General features: G+C 38.6%; 1 protein-coding gene and 1 pseudogene across 1 annotated transcript in view; one reads left to right on the top strand and one right to left on the bottom strand.

The window, feature by feature from the left end:
• Positions 1-14,484, top strand: part of RPF2 (ribosome production factor 2 homolog (S. cerevisiae)) — a 54,445-nt gene extending 39,961 nt beyond the window's left edge. Inside the window, exons 8-10 of the mRNA XM_006879038.1 lie at positions 4,437-4,539; positions 12,967-13,111; positions 14,293-14,484. Coding sequence (XP_006879100.1) covers positions 4,437-4,539; positions 12,967-13,111; positions 14,293-14,475 — 431 coding nt within the window. The 3' untranslated portion in view covers positions 14,476-14,484. The remainder of the gene's footprint in view (positions 1-4,436; positions 4,540-12,966; positions 13,112-14,292) is intronic.
• A 3,786-nt stretch (positions 14,485-18,270) lies between these two features.
• On the bottom strand, positions 18,271-18,727 carry LOC102845066 (annotated as a pseudogene).
• Positions 18,728-19,220: the final 493 nt, after the last annotated feature.

Raw genomic sequence — 19,220 nt, 5'->3', positions numbered from 1 at the left:
TCCTTGGTTGAGAGGGGCTGTGTGTTATTTATCTTGCTAGCATCACACCAAGTACAAGGCTTTGTGCGTAATTGGTGCTTTTGTACATATTTGTTAAGTGAGTGAATTCTTGCCAAGAGTCTTTATGTGTAAACAATATCCTGTTCTTTTTTAACCTTGGAAAATACCATGTTATTAGATATATTTACTTTTAGGCTGCTGAGCACAGTCGTTTGTGCCAATTAGATTGTATATTCCATCTCCCCAAAACCCTTTTTATTTCATACTGTCGTTTTGTACTGTCAAGTCCGAGCAAACCCTCCAGCAGGTTTTCAGAGACAGTAAAGCACATGTGAGGGAATTACCTGTCTTTTCCCCTTGGAACAGCTGGATTTGAACCTTCGTCCTTTGTGTTGGCATTGCAACTCCTTGCCACGAAGCCTCCTGAGCTCTCCCTTTTGTTATTTATGTTTGTTTTATCCTAAAGCTTTGTGAACATGAGTGAAATTCCAGTTTTGTAGCATGAAAGGATAATTAGTACTCTTGGGTACAGGTGGTAAGTTATTTTTTTTTAAAATATGAAACACTTCACAAATTTGCATATCATCTTGTGCAGGATGCATGCTCCTTTTCTCTGTATCGTTTCAATTTTAGTATATATGCTACTGAAGTGAGCACTAGAAAGTTTCTTTTATGTTCCTTGTCATCAGAATGTGACCTGGTAAAGAATACTTTTCTGTATGTTTATTTTGTTTTCAAATCTTTCTCCCCTAATTTCATTCTTGAATGCTAATGGGAAAAATAACCCCACATATGTCTGGAAAGTTTTCCATTATAAAAGTGATTTTGAAAAAATTCTATCTTGTTTCCTAGAACTAATTCTGTGTTCAATAATGGTACCACAGCAATGAGTGGAGCTTTAGTAACTTGAGTGCTGAAGGAGAGTTTAAAAGTGCAAACTCATTGCTCTCCTGAAGATTCTGACTTATAGTGAACCCTTCATTGGGTTTCTGAGGCTGTGAATTGTAACAGGAGAAGATTACCCATTTGTTTCCCTCAGAACCGCTGGTATACGTAAACCACTAGAGACAAGGACCTTTAACTTGCTATAGACTACACAACCAGAGCTTCCTAAAGGAAAGTTATTGTTGTTATTATGTGCCATCAAGTAGCCTGCGACCCTGTGTAAAATACCTTTGAAGCCTGCCCTGTCCTGAGCCAGTCTTACAGACTCCCACATACCTATCCCCATTGCCCCAATTATTGTATCAGTCCTTCTCATCCGGGGTCTTCCTCTCCTGCGCTGTACATTACCCTTCCGAGCATGATGTCCTTCTCCAAGAATTGGTCCCTCCTGGACATATGCCCATAGTATGTGAAACTGAGCTTCATAATTCTAGCCTCCAAAGAGAAACTTGGTTTCACCCTCTCCAGGACACAACGATTTGTTTTCTTGGCAGTCTATGGTATGGTCAAGACTTTTCCAGCACCAGAACTCAAAGAGATCAATTCTTCTATCCTTCTTAATCATTATCCAACTCTCTGATATATAGCAGTAAGTATGAAGACCATGGGCTGAATCAAGTGCATCTTAGTCTCTAGACTGACATTGTTGGTAAATCATGGGTAACCTTGTCATTAATGATATTTAGATTAGAATACCTTAAAAAAGTATAGTTTTGTAAAAATGTCACTGAGAGATTTTTGTTTGAGAAAATAGCAATTTAAATGTGAGTACATGATTGCATCTATTTTTTTTCCTTTAATAATTTTAATGAGCATTTACAGAGATTTTGGATTTCCATTAATTCATTGCTGCATTTCTCTCCCTGCCCAACCCCCGCCCCCCAGTTCGCTCCTCTCTTTCAAAAGCAAAAGAAACACTCCCTCCCTGGGACACAATCCCCCCACACCCCTCCTGCCGCCCCAAGTACATTCCACTATGCAACCTTAATTGTAGACTCTTGTGATAACCATAATACCCTATCATACATCGCTTTAAAATTATTCACTCCCTCATCTGTTTCAGTGCAGTATACAAAATTTATCCAGTTTTTCTCAGTCTTACCCCAACCCTGATATCAGTCCCATTTTACAACAGTGGTACCATGCAATATTTGTCCTTTTGCGACTGATATATTTCACTCAATTTTAAACACATCTATTTTAAACACATGTGAGGCAGTTTTCTTTGAATTATGATAGTCTTTATTTAACTGGGAGAAAGGAAAACAGCTGGTGAAGATTGTTTCACACTTTCTCTAAGAGTTGAGTGTAGATTTACATATAACCCCGCAAATCTGCTCTTAATTCTGTTTCCTCAAAGATTGAAACAGGGACACAAACAGATGTGTGCACCCACCCCTGTATGTATTTCATTAGTCCTTACAACTACAAGGTGAAAACTCTCCATGTAGTCATCAACTCATGAGTAAATGAACAAATGTGCTATGTACATACCATGGAGTATAGTTATAAAGAGAAGTAGGATGATGTGGCCGAACCTTGAAAACTTGCTAGGTAATACAATTTAGTCTCAAAGGGACAAGTATTGTATCATCTCATTTGTATAAAATAGCAAGACTAGGCAATGATTGTAGACAGGATATTGTTTGTGATTATCAGGGTGTAGGGGTAGAGAATGAGGAGTTACTGCTGAAAAGGTCACTTAAGTTTCTGTTTGAGGTGTTGAAAAAACCTTAGGAAATACATGATTGGACAGTGTACTGAATATAATTTTGAGTGTGCTTTGCTTTTGTTGTGTTTTATAGGTATTACTTTTTGTTTTTTATACATTGAAGCTTTGTGGCAACCCTGTGTTTAAGTAAACCTATTGGTGCAGTTTTCCCAACAGTGTGTGCTCACTTGGTTGGTGTCAGTATATCATGTTTTGGCAATTCTCACAATTTTTCTTAGTACTGTTTTACACTTCATAGCATACATACAGTATAATCATAACTTGTATGGAGTCAAACAACACAGAAACAAACAAACCAAAATTTTTGTATGGGGAAACGTGACTTGCCTTATTGTGATACTTGCTTTATTGCTGTGATCTGAAAAACTGAACTCTAAATATCTCCAGAAACACTAGGTTGCACATTTAAAAATGGTTAAAATGGCAGGTGTTTTGCTACAGGTATTTTACTACAGTAAAAATAAAGGCAAAGCTAATAATAAAAGATATGTCCAGTCATACTCGTAGAAATCATTCCTGTTGGTGGCCTAGTGGATAGAGAGTTGTTCTCTCATGCCAAAGGCATATGGATCAAATCTGCCAGCTGTTTCACAGGAAAAAGATGGGCAGCAAGCTCTTCCCATGCAGTTTACAGACTCTGAGGGTGAACTGTGGAGTAGAGAGACGAGAGGAAAATCCTATGTGGTGCAGAATTGGGACAAGAATGAGATTTCCTATTTGTCACACCATCTGCCTTGTTACAGTTCTTTTTAAAGTCATTCACTTGTATGTATTTTTATTCATAATCTTTGCTTACTTAAATAGTATTTCTGTTCAGCCTATGTGGGGTTCATTTTCCTCAACTAAAAATGGAAGGTAGCAATCTTGATTTTTGTTGTCTAAATTTCTTTCATTCATATACCACTTTCATGCCTTTTAGCCAAGTTCATATTGTCATCATACTATGATTTATTAGAGATTTTTTTTCCTTATGGTTGACTCTCCTCTTTTTAAAAGAAAACTTCACGTCCCCGTCATTAAGTCAGAAAGAGTACACAATAAAAGAAGCATGTACGTCCTAAATTATAATTGTTCATGCATTATCTCCAGTCCTTATTGGTATCACCAATGAGTGATTTGATTACCACATACTGAGAAAAGAGAAAACACCTTATTCCGCAATCTTGAAATGTAACACTTGATAAAGTCTATTTTTTTTGGTCATGTAGCTGAGATTTCTTGTTGGAATTTTATTGGTCTTACCCAAAAAACAAAGGCTAGTTTGGTTATTAGCTTTATTTTGGTACTTTATTAATATGCCGTAGTTTACTCCATTTTAATACTCCATAATTTGAACAGCCATTTTTACAAACCTTTTCTATGTATATGATAAATGTGGGCCCCTATGGTAGCACTGACTTGGAAAAGGACTTCAAAACTGAAAAATTGATTGACTAGTGAATGAAATATAAAAATGCTTATGAGATTAAGTGATGGAAATGAATGAAAGGACTTTCAGACATTTTTTAGGGATCATTTTTATATTGCCTGTCTTACGTGAGGAGTTTATGTTGAGTTGCTAACTAAAAAGTCAGTAGTTTGAGTTCTCCAGCCAATCCTCTAGATACAGTCTTGAAAACCCGGTAGAGGATTGCCGAATCAGAACCAACTCGAAAGCAGTAGGTTTGGTTTCTCTTAAATATTAGAATAAAACTGATCCTTAGTGATAACACTTTGTTCTGAATTTTAAAAGTATTTTAACTTTTTGTTTTTCTTCCAGATTTCTTCAGAGGTCCCACAGTATCAAATATCCGCCTGGCCGGTTTGGATTATGTTCTGCACTTTACTGCACTGAATGGGAAGATTCATTTTCGAAGCTATAAGTAAGCTGTGTCTGTTTAATGTGCTATATATTTTCAGGGTGTCTTAGTGTGAATATTTTGTAATTCTCAAACCAGGAATTGGTGGCAAGCCAGCAGTTGGAGAATTTACAAAATAGGTGTGATGATCCTCAATTTGGTCCCCTCCTCTGAAACTCATACTTCCGAAATTAGATTTTCCTAGCATCTCAGAGCATCTAATGCTGTACTTTCTCTGATCCTAAGACACTAGTCTACTACTCACTTCCCCTAGCTTTATCTCTTTTCTTTTTCCTAACTTGATTTGGAACATTAGAGCTACCCATTTTACTCTCACTCCTTCCTGCTATTTGTTGGAACCGATTCAGCTGAACTGTTGTATACCGTCAAGTTGAAAGTGACCCAGAGCTGACTTTTGCAGATTTCCAGAGGCAGTGAATTATGCAGGAGATTGACCAGCCTTCTCTCAAGGAGCAGCTGGGGGATTTGAATTGCATGCCTTTGGGATTGCAGTACGTTTTCTTACCACTAGGCCACCAGAGCTCTCAGTGCATTAGAGATCACGTGAGAGATCTTTCTCCCAAGGAACCACTGGTGGATTTGCACTCCCAGAACCTTTGGGTTAGCAGTACAACTTCCTACACATTATGCCACAGAGCTTCCTACTCATTTTAAGCCTGGCCAATACATTTCAAAACCTTGGGTCTGAAAAATTAAGTCTAAAATGAATAAGAAAATTAGTGGCAAGAATCATTTTACCCTCTAACAAGTAGATTGTTTTGAGGGCAGATAGGTAATTTTGATTGTTTTTTTTTTTTTTTTTTCATGAAGTATTAACACTGGTGATTGGCACAGGATTTTGTTTTGGGGCTGTTGTACATAGGGTCGCTATGAGTTGCAGGTGACTCAACGACACAGAACAACAACAACATTAACACGGGCTGATACCAACCAGACTTTCCTAAAGTGATTATCTTCTACAAATTGTCTTTCTTTGTATGTTGAATTGAGACTTTGATATGTAGTTGAGCTGGAGTGGGGCGGAGCAGTCTGTGTGTTGACAGTGTGCTCTGTGCAGTCATTTTGTGGACTTAGGTTTTGTGCATGGCTTTTGTGTTGGGGGTTTTCTTCACAACAGAATCCGTGGAGCACCAGCTTATGCCCAGTGAACACCTAAATGAAACTAATATCTCTTTTGGCAATTACTGATCTTCATTTCCACGTATTGGGTCAGAGAGAAACTACTTCTTTTTACCATATCATTAATACTACCATTCTAGTTTTCTGCTTAATTTCATAAAAATTAGTACTAAAAAGGCAAGATGCAGTAAATACTCAAGTGACCACATGGTATAAGTGGGGTTGTATACCATCAAGTCAGAACCAACGCATAGCTGACCCTCTAGCAGGTTTTTAGAGGCAGTTAATTACACAGGAAAGAGATTGTTCATCTTTCTCCCATAGAGCAGTTGGTGGATTTGAGCCACCTGCCTTTGGTTTGGTAGCACAGCTCTGTACCACTAAGCCACCAGAGCTCCCTACATGATAGAATTAGAGATTTTACAATCATTTTTAGCTAGTGGAAGTGAGAGCATCTTAATTCTGTTGTTGGAATATCTGCACTTGGCTGAAACAAGGTACTATGAAGTAGATGACTCTTACTGGGAGAATAAGAAATTTAAGATTTTAAAAAAAACTACCATAAAAAAAATTGTTAAACAGAGACTTTGGAGATACTTAAGAGTCATTAATACAAAGATGAAAGACATTCAATTGAGAAATGAATAATAAAGATAGCCTAAAAGCCTTTTATGGTAAATAGTTTTAAAGCATTTGCTTGTACCAGAACTTACATTTAATGAAATAAAAGATTCATTTGTAAAGAAGGGAACAAATACAGAGACTAAAGTAAAATGCACAAGAAATGAGCAAATACACTTGACAGGGTGCATAAACAGTGTGGCTAACATAGGTCTTTACCATTCACTTAGTATTAAGGAAAATAGACTTTTTGGAATCACTGTGACATCTCGTATATTGAGGGGAGGGCCACCTGTGGAGTTTAAAATTTTAACATCAGATGTCCTAATGTAAAAGTTCACGCTACTATTCTATATGTTTTCTATAACGCCTCTTAGTTATTGTTAGGTTTGAAGTAGATAATAGGTACCATAATTGAGAGCAAGCAACAGTAGGGAAAAGTTTACTAAATACTCTGTTCATCTTAACATTTAGAGGCTGTACCAACCTTGGGAGGAGCAGAAAAGAAATAAGAGATAAAGGAAGTGAGTTTGGCCTCCCAGCCTAGTAACCTGGCTTTGAGCCAGGCTCAGCCACATGCCATAAGCAAAACACTGCTTCTCGGGGCTTCTGTTTCTTCTCTGCAGAGTAGCAGTTTCATATAGGTCATCACCACTCTCTGAGCTAGATCTGTGAGTCAGTGGTTGAATTTTTATGTGAGAAAATACACATTTAAATGAGAATTTGCCAGAAAGAGGTATCTGAATTAAAGCAGCTCCTCGGACACTCTCACATGTTCCACTGCCGTGCCCTGCCTTCTTTCTTGACCGATGCAGCTTAACCTTTATGCACTTTATCTGTAAAGTGGTTGAGTGTGATATTTACACATATTATTTGTCATGATTGTTGTTGTTATATGCCATCAAGTTGCCTGTGACTCATAGCGACTCTGTACAACAGCCCTAAACCCTGCTCTATCCTGTGCCAATCTCATTGTCTGTGACACACCTTACCCCTATTACCCCATTTACTGAATCAGTCCATCTCATCAAGGGTCTTCTCCTGCACTATCCCTCCACCCTCCCAAGCATATGAAATCCCTTTTCAAGGACTGGTCCCCCTCCTTGCAACATGTCCAGAATATGTCAGATGAAGCTTCAGAATCCTTGCCTCCAAGGAGCAAGCTGGTCTCACCCTCTCTAGGATAAACCTGTTTGTTCTCCTAGCAGTCAATGGTATGTTCAGTGCTCTTCTCCAGTACCACAGCTCAGAGGCATCAATTCTCCTTCTGTCATCCCTAGTCATTATCTGGCTCTCTGATTTATAGCATATCATTGCAAAGACTATGGCCTGGATCAGGCACACCTTAATCTCCAGGCTGACATCATTGCTCTTCAGTACTTTGAAGAGGTCTCTGACAGCAAAGTAGAATAGGTAAACTCTTTATGGTTCAAAATTGGGAAGAGTGTATGCCAGGGATGTGTCCTTTCTCCATAGCTTTTCAATCTATAGGCAAAAGAGATTATTCAGGAGGCTGGGCTCTATGAGGATAAATGTGGCATCAGGATTGGAGGAAAACTGATCAATAATCTGCTTTATGCAAATGACACAACCCTGCTTGCTGAAACTCAGGACCTAAAGCACTTGGCTGCAGAAGATCAAGGACTGTAGCCTTCAATATGGATTGAAGCTCAGCATCAAGAAAACAAAGATTCTCACCACTCGTCTAATTGGCAACATGGCGATAGATGGTGAAGAGAGTGAGATTGTTGACAGCTTTAGTTTGCTTGGTTCCACAATTAACACTTTTAATACCAGCAGCCAGTAAATTAAAAAAGGAATTGCTTTGGGAAATTGTCATGAATAGTAAAACTTATTGAATGGTTTTGAGCTTCTTAAATGAAGGAACTCTGAACATGATGACCTTTTGGAGAAGTAAATGCTAAATTATTGATCTCTTCACATTCTTAAGTAATCAATTCCTCATATGCAAGTGGCCATTTATGTTCCATGAGGTATTGTATTCACTGTAACATCTGACTGTGGTCAAAGGCCTTTCTGTGCCTCAGAATTTTTTCAGTAAGTGCCACACATGTTTTAGTTGTCCTTAGGTTATATGGGGCAAAATATGGAGTAACAAGTGATTATTATACCTTAAAAAGCAAATACAGCATTCTAGAAAAGGAGTTTAAATAATGAAAAGAGAATGTCAGCTGAATAGAGAGAATTGTAAGAGGGGAAAAATAAGGAAGCTACAGTTTGCATGCGGAGGCAGAAGGTAAGGAATGTGCCAAGGGATTATTGCTCAAAATTACTTTCCTAGCCATTAACTTTGGTTTTCACCACATAAATGGGAATAGGTTATTTATAAAGTAATCATTACAAATCAGTTTTTCCCATTCCACCAAGATAAATTAAGCAGATTTAACAGTGACAAGGGGAATGTCACTACCAACAAGGAAGAGGAAATAGAAAACAAAGTGTTTATCCTTTAGGGCCAGAGATTCCTGCATTCCTTAGACCAAGACCTACCCAGAGCAGCAGCAGCCTCAGTAGAGAGTCAGAGACTGACATAAAACAGAGCTGACTTGAGACTGCTGCCTCATGGCGCCAGAGCCAGGGCCTTTCCTCTAAGCTTCCTGGAGGACAAAGGGAACTTTCTAACACATACAAGCCATGAGGCTGGAGGCCAAAGAGCCTGTGAACCTTGAGAAGTTGTCTCCAGTGAGGAGTTGTATCCTCTTTTGGCAACCTGAATTGTAACTGGTTAACTTACCTAATAACTCTCATAACTCTGCTTATGGTTCTGTGGAAACTTTGCTGTCATTGCTGTGGCTTTTGAAACTCTGTAGAATAGGAAGATTATTGTCGGAATTGGTTAAAGTAAGTGCAGGAGTGTGGGAGACCATATCTGACTTAGAGGAATTGGTTTTGTATTGTTGATGTTGATGGGTACAGTTTCCTTTTTGGGAGTTAGTAGACATCAGATTCAGCTATCTTCTTGTTGCCTACATTATTTTTGCAAATAGCAATATCAGTCTTTTTCAAGAATACATCATTGCCTAATTTCCCAATGTTTTCTGTATTGGGACATTAATGAAGTAGTGCTGAGGAACATTGACTCTGGTTTAGTTATTTGTCAGCTTGGCTGGGCTCTGATTCTCAGTGGTTTGGCAGTTATGAAATGATGAAAGCTGTCAGTTATATAGTGATATAGTTAGGTTTGCTATATCTTGTACAACCTTTTTTTTCAATTGTGATTTGTATGAGTTTACAAAGCAAATTAATTTTTCATTCAACCACTTAGCCACATTTTATTCTGTAGCATGAATTACATCTTATGCCATACCAATTCAGTCTGTTTGGTGCTGAACAAATATTCATTGCTTGACTCTGTGACAAAGAATGTGGCATCAGGATTAAAGGAAAACTCATCAGCAGTATACATGTGAAGGTGATACACCTTGTTTGCAAAAAAAGGAAGGCTTAGAGCACTTCTAAAGAACATTAAAGGCAATCCATCAATATAGTTTACAATATGGATTCAGTATGGATTTCAGCATCAAGAAAACCAACATCCTCACCACTGGACCAGTAGGTAACATCATGGTAGATGGAGAAAAGATTGAAATTGTCAAAAGTGCCCACGAGCAAGAATGACAATGACTTACTTGTATGCATGTGACAGTTGAACTGTGAATATGGAAAACTGAAGAACTGATGCCTTTAAATTGTGATGTTAGTGAAGATTATTAGATTATTGAATATTCAGTGGACTTCCAAAAGAATAAACAAATTGGGTTTGGAGGAAGTGCAACCAGGATCCTCCTTATAGGCAAGGTTAGTGAAGTAAGGATTGTTGTCAGGAGAGGTCAGTCCTTAGAAAAACCACCATGCTAGGAAAGGTAGAGTGGTAACAGAAGAGAGGCTGACTCTACGTGAGATAGACTGAAAGTGACTACAACAGTGGCCATAAGCGTGGTGGAGACCATGAGACTGGTGCAGGAGCAGGCAAAGTTTCTGTCTGTGGTTCTTAGGGTCAGTGTAAGAGCAGGCTAGACAGCATCTAAAACAACCAAAGTATACTGGTGTCTTGCAAAACTGAGTGTCACTTTTGATTCTCAGTGTGCTGAAAAAGCAAATCTAGAAACTTTCCTTAGGTTGAGATCTGAGATGGAGATATGATGTAAAAATTCTGTGCAGTGTTTGCCCGAAGACATAAAGGTCTGTTATTGAAATGTCTGTGTACAGGACAAAGTGCAGTGTGTATAATGGAATGAGGGTGAAGGAAGTGGTTTTAGGGTTTTTAAAAAATGATGGCATAACTAGTAGTCTTTTCAGTTGGCTCACATGACCCTCCAAATCTACTCATAAATCCTCTTTTTTACATGGACAAAATGAATTCATTGAAATTGATCATGGGACAGCGTAAAGGGGAAAAAATGCAGCGTCTGTCAAAATAGTAATCACAGGTTAGGTTCTTCTTTCCCTCTGTTATCAGTTGAGAAATTGAATTTTTTCAGAAAAGGAATGCCAATTCATTAGCATGAGTGATGGAATATTAATTTTACAAAACAAAATTCTTGTGTCCAAAACTCCAAGAATTTCTTGACCTATATCAAATGATTAGATTCCAGCAGAAAAAAAAAAGTAGTAGGGTTATTGATATTTGTGTGTGTGTGAGGAGAAAACATAACTTCATTGTTTAAGTACTGTTCAAAGCATTTTAAGCTTGTAATAGAAATTTTAGCCTCAGTATTTTAGATTCTAAATTTCACTGTAAAGTTTTAACAGAGGAATAAATTAGAGGCCTCTTAGCAGAGAAATGAACACTCATCAATTTTCTGTAGTTTCTTTCAATTTGATATGCCAATGAACATATTTAATGAAATGTTTGCCATAAGATTACAGCACTGTAACCTAATTCTTTGATAAGATAGCAACATGTTATAAGTGTTGTTGGATGCTGTCAGATAGACTTAATTCACAGTGATCTGCTGTGATTGAATAGAACAGCCATTTGGGGCTTTTTTCCCCCTTGGCAGTAAATTCTACAGAAGCACGTATGGAGCTGTGCTGTGTGGCTTGAACTGCCAGCATTTGGCTAGCAGCCAGACATGTCACTTTTGCCCCGTATACCATAAGTGCTTAGGTGGAATGACTCCAGCAGGCATGAAATAAGTTGTTCTGATTGACATATTTCTCAATTAGCTGAAAAAATTGGAGTTTCAGGTTATAGCAAAATCATTTCAATTGAAATTGTAATTCCCCTGATTCTTATATTGTATGTATGTATCTTGATGAAGATTATACGTTACAAATACTAGTTATTTAGAGGTGCTGTGTGATACAGCAGAGTCACATGGCTGCTGCCTTCTTATGAACTTTTGCATTAGCTTTAAAGGAACTTGTTCTGATGCCGTCCAATTTTAGCTAACATTGTCTTCCACAGTGGGCACAAAAGAGGAGCATTCTCTGATCTCTTCTGGGACCATGTAAAGAGAATGGTCCTCCCTCCCCCTTTCAGCTGACTGTAAATGACTTTGTTCTCTGCAGTGTATCTGATCGTCACTCCTCTGCAGGCTGAATGTGTGCCTCCATGAGTGACTTCTGGTTAGCCCGTCTGCACTTAGGACACAAAGAACTGTGCATGGGCTTTCACACTCTGCCTTCTGTTCCCTGGTGCTTGCTGCTCTCCTGGGTATTCCTTCCTGTACTTACATTTTTGGTTCTTTCTTCTCATCTCCTAGGTTACTTGCTATGTTCGCATACTCTAGACTTTGTGTAAAAAGACTTTATCTACATTATTATTCAGTCAATCCTTATTTCTTTGTGAACATCTGGCAACTGTGCCAGCTTGAGTATAATCTTCAGATCTTTGGCTGTTCTAATGGTCTCACACACAAAAAAGGCTTTGCATTGCCTCCTCCGTCTTTAGCCATGTTTCTAGATCCAGTGCTGTTTTGGACATGTTGTGTACTGTTATGGACTGCTGAATTGGAATTGACTCATGGCTCATACTCCTGCGGGTTTTTAGAGGAGGCTGTAAATCACACAGGATAAGATTGTCTAACTTACTCCCAAGAAGCAGCTCCTGGATTTGAATTGCATGCTCTTGGGTTGTCAATGTAAATTCTTACCTATAAGCCACCAGCACTCCATTGTGGACATAGGAGATCCAAAATGGTTGTGGTTTTGTTATATTAGGGTTTTTAACTTGTGTTAAGTTTTGTTAAGATATTTAAGTGTTTTAAGTTTTAAGAAATAGGTCAATGTCTGCTATAGAGAAAAGTTTCTTCTGAATGAGTTGATTTACTTCCCAGTGTTAGATATAAAAATCTGCTGCCCTTGAGTCAATTCCAACTCTTGGCAGCTCTCTAGGACAGAATATAACTGGCCTATAGGATTTTCAAGGCTGTTAATCTTTGTGGAAGAAGATTGCCTCATTTGTCTCATGTAGAGTGATGGGTGGGTTGAGACCACCAACCATTCATATGACAGTCCAACACTTAAACCCACTGGCACCATGAAGACAACTTAAATATAAACAAGAGTATGCAAATTATGTTTCAAAGATCTCCTTCACATTTTTTAACTAATTAAGTTTAGCTTTCTGTAGACATTTTGTGAAATGTAATTCTCTTCAACAGAAAATATTTTAGGAAGAGGACATTTATGAAATTCACAGCAGCTTTTCTTTTTCCCCTGTAGGTTGCTGTTGAAGAAATCAGGTTGCAGAACACCCAGAATTGAATTGGAAGAGATGGGACCCTCCTTGGATCTGGTCCTGAGGAGAACTCATCTGGCATCAGATGACCTTTATAAGTTATCTATGAAAAAGCCAAAAGCCCTCAAGGTATATGATTTGCAGATTGGTGGCATATTATTTACATATTTTATTCTTGTTTCCCAAAATAATTTATATTAAAGGACAAACATAATGGAAGCAGTGTAGATACAACCAGACTCCTTGAGGCAAGAGAGGAAGAAGTAAACAAGCCATTTATGAAGGATAAACAGAGCTGCAAAACCAGGTGTCAGCTTGGCTAAAAGCTTTTTGGTGGCTAAGGCCAACATGCTTCGAGGAAAGGGGAAAATTTTTTCTCAACTTTCTTATTCAGAATTTTAGTAGGAATAATGAAAATCATTTGGAGACATGTGAAGAATAGAGATTTAGAGCATGGAATGTAAAAGCTACGTATATATTTTGACTCTAAAGCATTTAAAAAAAAATCATCTTTCCCTGGAATGTATCTTAGTTACTTCCCTAATTCAGCTAAATATAAGAGATTGTCCTTTTTTTTTAAAAAAATTATTTTATATTGGTTTGCTTGCAAAGTTCATTCACATTGTGTTTCATACAATCATTCTCCTTCATTATGTTTTATAAAGTTAATCACAATTGGACTATGCCCACCCTGTCTTTTCAGGTCCCTGCTGGATCTTTCCCATTTCCTTTACCCTCTCCTTGAACTCACCAAATTGTGCAGCCCTGTGATTTCACCTGTACCTCTCACCCCTCTGCTCCCATGCCTTTCTCTCCTTGGGTCCCCATACAAGTTTTTCTAGTTATTCTTCTGGTTTTACAATAATGGTCTTATGCAGTATTTGTCCTTATAAGACTGAGTTAGTTCACTCAACATAATACTTTCCAAGTCTTTCCCAAGTTACGTAGGATTTTTAGGACATTGTTTTGATGCATGACACTAGTTAGACTGTATAAGCTTCTAAAAATGTAATCTGATAAGTTATTTAAGGAGGGTAAGAAATGGAAAATTTCAGACTCCATCCTAGACCTACTGAATCAGAGCCTACATTTTAATATGACTTGGGTGATTTATATGCACATTTGAGTTTAAGAAGAAAATTTTGTTTTATAGCCTACATAGCATGCATTGAAGGATGCTCACTAAGAAAAATGGTTAATAAGATGGTAAAAAATATATATACATAAAAAATTACTAACAGTGGAGACCATTATGAGTATTACTTTATTTTTAAAAAAATGTGTTTGTTTTTCAAATTCTTGTTTTATAGCAAAAGAAGAGGAAAAATATATCCCAGGATACCTTTGGTACAACTTATGGAAGGATCCACATGCAGAAGCAAGACCTCAGCAAATTACAAACCAGAAAAATGAAAGGATTGAAGAAGAGACCAGCAGAAAGGATAGCAATAGAAAATGAGGAAAATCTATCAAAGAGAATTAAAAAAGATTGATGAAACTTAGCCAATGACTACATTTTACTCTTTTTAAGAGAATTAACGAGCATCAGTTAGTTCAATCTGACTTTCTTAATAGATGTTATTGCATATTTTTATAATGTGATGATTTACCTAAACTAAATCCCCAGTATAGTCTACAGGCAGTTGTGCTTATAACCCAGAGGCCACACCTCTCTGGCAGTTCAAATCCACCAGTTGCTCCAAGGGAGAAAGATGGGCAGTCTTCCTGTGTAATTTACAGTCTTGGAAACCCAGTGGAGAGGACATTTTTGTAAGTCAGTTTCCGATTTGACAGCAATAAGTTTGAGTTCATATATTCATATATTATGAACAGTAATGGACATCATGCTTGGTAGGGTAGAGGGAGAGCGCAGGAGGGGAAGACCCTCTATGAGGTGGATTGATTCAGCTACTGGGGTAATCGGGATGGGTGTGTCAGAGGCAGTGCGATTGGCACAGGATAGAGCAGGGTTTAGGGCTTTTGTACAGGGTCGCTGTGAGTCGCAAACGACTCGACGGCACATAACAACAACAACAACAACAACAATGTATTTATTACATTTAAAATACATCTGCTGCTTGAGCCTTTACACCCCTTTGAGCTACCTTTTTCTATATGATAACATGCTGAATGTGGGTGAGCTGGATCTCCAGAAAAAAACTTGATGATTTTAGAGAATTCTGCAGTTCAAAATTTCCTATGGAGAGAATGACATAGCAAGTAGACAGGGCCTAAGGGAGATACAGACTCCATATGAGCTGCTTGAAATGCTAATCGTTATGTCTCAGTGTTCACTTAACACTTGATTTTTATTCTTTTTTTTTTTACTTTTGCCTCGAATTCTACTATTGAGAGATTCATTTGCAATTTTAAGCTTTTTCTCTTAAAACAGATAGTAGAGAGGGATGTCCATTATTTGATCACTGACCCATGACTTTTGACCCCTGATTATTTGAAGAGATTGTGTTCCTAAGTGAGGTCCTTTCCTGCAAAGCAGTTTTGATATAAGTGAGAGTGAGAAAGGAGAGAATGGGTGAGTTTAAAGCACAGGGTACTTTAGGGAACTGGGGAGGTAAAGGTTTTGTGCAGGTCCTAGGTTGTGCAGACAGTAAATCTAAGCAAAAGTCACATTGCTTATTTGGGAACTTCCTTGAATACTGGCACTGTGCCTAAGAACATGAGAAAGAGCTTCCTACTTCCTTGTCCTGGCGCTGCATACTTGTTCTCCCAGAGTGGAGAAGTTAGGCTTTTGGTTAATGAGTCCCTGGCAAGGAATCCCATTTATACAAGGTCAAGCCAGTTATGTTACTAAAGCATATAAATTGCTATTTGAAGTAGAAGTGTTTTTGTTTTCAGGTTATGTCACAGTTTTCCTCTGTGCCTGTGTGTGCATGCTTTATGTATGTGTGACTATGTGACTGATTTTGTGCAGTTAGTTTGACAGTGCTGACACAAAGCAAAGGCTCAAGCCTCAGTTTCACCTTTTATATCCTTTCCCTTCTCTTACGAACCATCTCCTTAGCCTCTTTCTCCCCGTCCCTTTCTATATGACTGGTACCCTGCTCTCCCCATAAAAATGAGAACGCTACAATTACTCATTTATATCTGTTGCTTGATAATACATTTAACCAAAAAGCACACAGCCTTTCCTCTGAAGTAGCCATTTGCATTTTCATTTTTAAGCATTTTATGTTCTCTAGAGGTGGTGAAGCTAAAATGACTGATTTCTTGCCACCTCCAGTTAAATGAATGATTTTTTAAAACAGAAAAAAAAACCAACCAACTGCCATTAGATCACTTTCAACTCCTCTATAAGAGCTACTCCATTCCTTTTATGGTAACTTTAGCCATTCTTCACAAAGATGGCTGCCTTTTTCAGTTTATGTAGGTGTTTGAGATTTCGTGATAATCCTTTGTAATATTTTTCTCTCTTACTAATGAGCATTGTAATGCATCTTCATTAATAATAAAACTTACTGCCATCAAGTCAGAACCAGTTCAGAGCTGACCCTTCAGTGTGTTTCTGAGGCTAGAAACCAATTAAAAGATTACCTATCTTTCTCCCTCTGGTGGATTCTAACTGCCAGAGAGGCTTAGCCTTTGGGTTAGCAGCACAATTCCCTACAGAATGCCCCTAATAGATCATTGATGGAAAGAAGCAGTGAGTATGCTTCCACTATGTTCAGAAAGGGAAAAGAATTCCCATCAACAGGAAAAAGACAGTATGAGGTACACTAATTGAGTCAACCACACTGAACTCCCAGATAATACTGTTAAAGGCTTTATTATGAAAGTAACTTTATAACTCAGGTTAGAATCCTTCAGTCAGGGCAGTCTGCTCTCAGGTGTGCCTGCAGGCAGGGCTCTCACATTTAGCCTCATGTCCTTCGCCTCTGCCCTAGTGTGTCTATATCTCTAATCTGTAGTTCCCTGTGGCTGCAGCCACCATTGCTGCCTTCTCTGTTTTTGAAGGAATCTCAGATCTGGAGGACATGTGTACACACTCTGGTTTTTTATCGATAGTGAGGTTCTAATTTTCTGCCACTAGGCCTGCTCCATTTAAAACTGACCATTTCCTATTTTGAGTGTTCTGAATGTCTCCTTTACATGTCCTACCCCTAATGATGTTGTTGTGAGTCAGAACCAACCCATAGACAGGAAGAGATTGCCCATCCTCCTCCGACTAATGCACTATTCTCGCCATTTTTGGGTGATCTTCAGCAAAATTTTGTTTGCCTGTGATATTAATGATACTGTTCTATAACTTCCACATCATTCTATTGGGTCACCTTTCTTGGAAATGGGAACAAATATGGATCTCTTCCAGTTAGTCAACCAGCTAGCTGCCCAGCAAATTACCTGGCATATACAGATGAACTCTGATGGCCTAGTGGTAAGAAGCTGTGCTGAAATCCTGAAGGTACACGATTCAAATTCACCAGCTACTTCATGATAGAAGGATGGAAAAATCTCCTTCCATGCAATTTACTACCATTGAAAACCTACTGGAGGGTCAGCTTGGGTTAATAGTTTTAATTCGACAGTACACAATAGTAACAACATAAAAGTGAGCACGTCCAGGGCTACTTCTGTTTGTTAAAACATGTCAATTGGTTTCCCATCAATTCCTGGGGCCTTATTTTTTGCCTATGCCTTCAGTTCAGCTAGAACTTCTTCGTTACCATTGGCTCTTCTTCATATGGTATTTTCTGTGTTGACTAATTGTTTTTGGTATAGTAATTCCTTCCATCTTTTGATTCTTCTGGGATCATTCCAGCTTTTTGTAGTCAATTTTTCATTGTTTGCTTTTTTAAATTGAAGGTTCCTGGCTGGCCCTGACTCCAAATTAGTGGGTCATCATGACCTGGGAAAAGGGATGGGAATCAGCTACATGGGGAGGGGTCATCTCCACAACATTCCATTTATACACAGAACTAAACAGACAAGCACAGAGTCACTATTGTGGTTAGAAATTGGCGGCTGGGAAATAAACAGTGGGAGTGTCATTTAAAAAATAAAGGTACCCCTTACACTGGGGTGCCTAGGAAAACATGGTCTCTTTCAACCCAAAAGGAGTCAGAAGATCAAAAGAGATTTGAGATGGCTAGAACCATGAGGTGTGGAGGGAGGAGGAAGGTCCAGGGGTCTGGGGCACTGTTTGGCAACCAGGTTGAAAGGATCCCCTTCCCCTGCTAGGATCCCCTTTAGCCTCCCCGGTCTTTCAAAAAGGGTCATCTTGAAGCCCCCATGGACAGCTGTGAAGCTTCCAGATGCTCCAGGCAGGGGACTCACAAGAGCTTGCCCTCCAGGGAGATGACAGTATTGCCCCTCAGCTTCTCTGCCAGAGTACAGCAAACCTTGACCTCAGCAGCTGGTTTGTATTCATGCTTTATCCCTGTCAGCTGCTTCTTGATGGTGTCCTTAGAGCTAGCATAGATAATTTAGTTCTTTAAAAGTGCACTCTCAGGGGTCCAAAAGATGAACATTAGTTCCTCGTTCTCCTTGGCCTCATGGGTTGCTACAGGGTGTAGTGGCAGCTTTTGTCCAGCAGCATCTTGACAAATGTAGCATAAGGGTCAGTGACAGTCTGGCTCCAACCAGAATCTCCTTGCCCTCCTCCAGGATGATGATCTTGTCCTCATTCTGCAGAAGAGCACACCTTACCTCCTCTGGTGTTGATTTGCACAGCTACATGTCATTGAATACCTTGATGACACCATCAGAGACAGCCACACCAGAGGTCATGTTTCCAGAAGTGAAAAGTATATGGCAAAGAAGACAAGAGCAGCCACAACTGCTGCCTGGGTCTGACTCAATCCTTTGAGCTTTTGCCCATAGTGTAACTTGAAGCTTGATTTTGTTTTTTCAGTTCTTTCAGCTTGAGAAATGCCAAATGAATTCTTCCCTTTTTATTCTCTGACTCCAGGATTTTGCACATTTTGTTTTAATATCTTCTTGAGCTGCCCTTTGAAATCTTCTAAGGCATTACATCCGTATCTCTTGTTTTGGCTTTTTGACACTATTGAAATTGTTATAGTGTCGTCTAACTTCTGTTTTGGTTTTTTTCTTTCTCCTTTGTCTTTGTACTGATCTTTTGATCTCTTCATGGATGATATCCTTGATGCCATCCCACATGACGCTGTCCCACAGCTCATCTGGTCTTTGATCATTGGTGTTCAGTGTCTCAAGAAATGATTCTTAAATTCAGGTGGGATAGACACTTATATTTTTGGTTTCC

This window comes from Elephantulus edwardii, unplaced genomic scaffold, assembly GCF_000299155.1.
Source record: "Elephantulus edwardii isolate Elephantulus edwardi_28Jun2011 unplaced genomic scaffold, EleEdw1.0 scaffold00002, whole genome shotgun sequence".
In the NCBI taxonomy this organism is placed as follows: Eukaryota; Metazoa; Chordata; class Mammalia; order Macroscelidea; family Macroscelididae; genus Elephantulus; species Elephantulus edwardii.
This window is presented reverse-complemented; position numbering and strand designations above follow the sequence as displayed.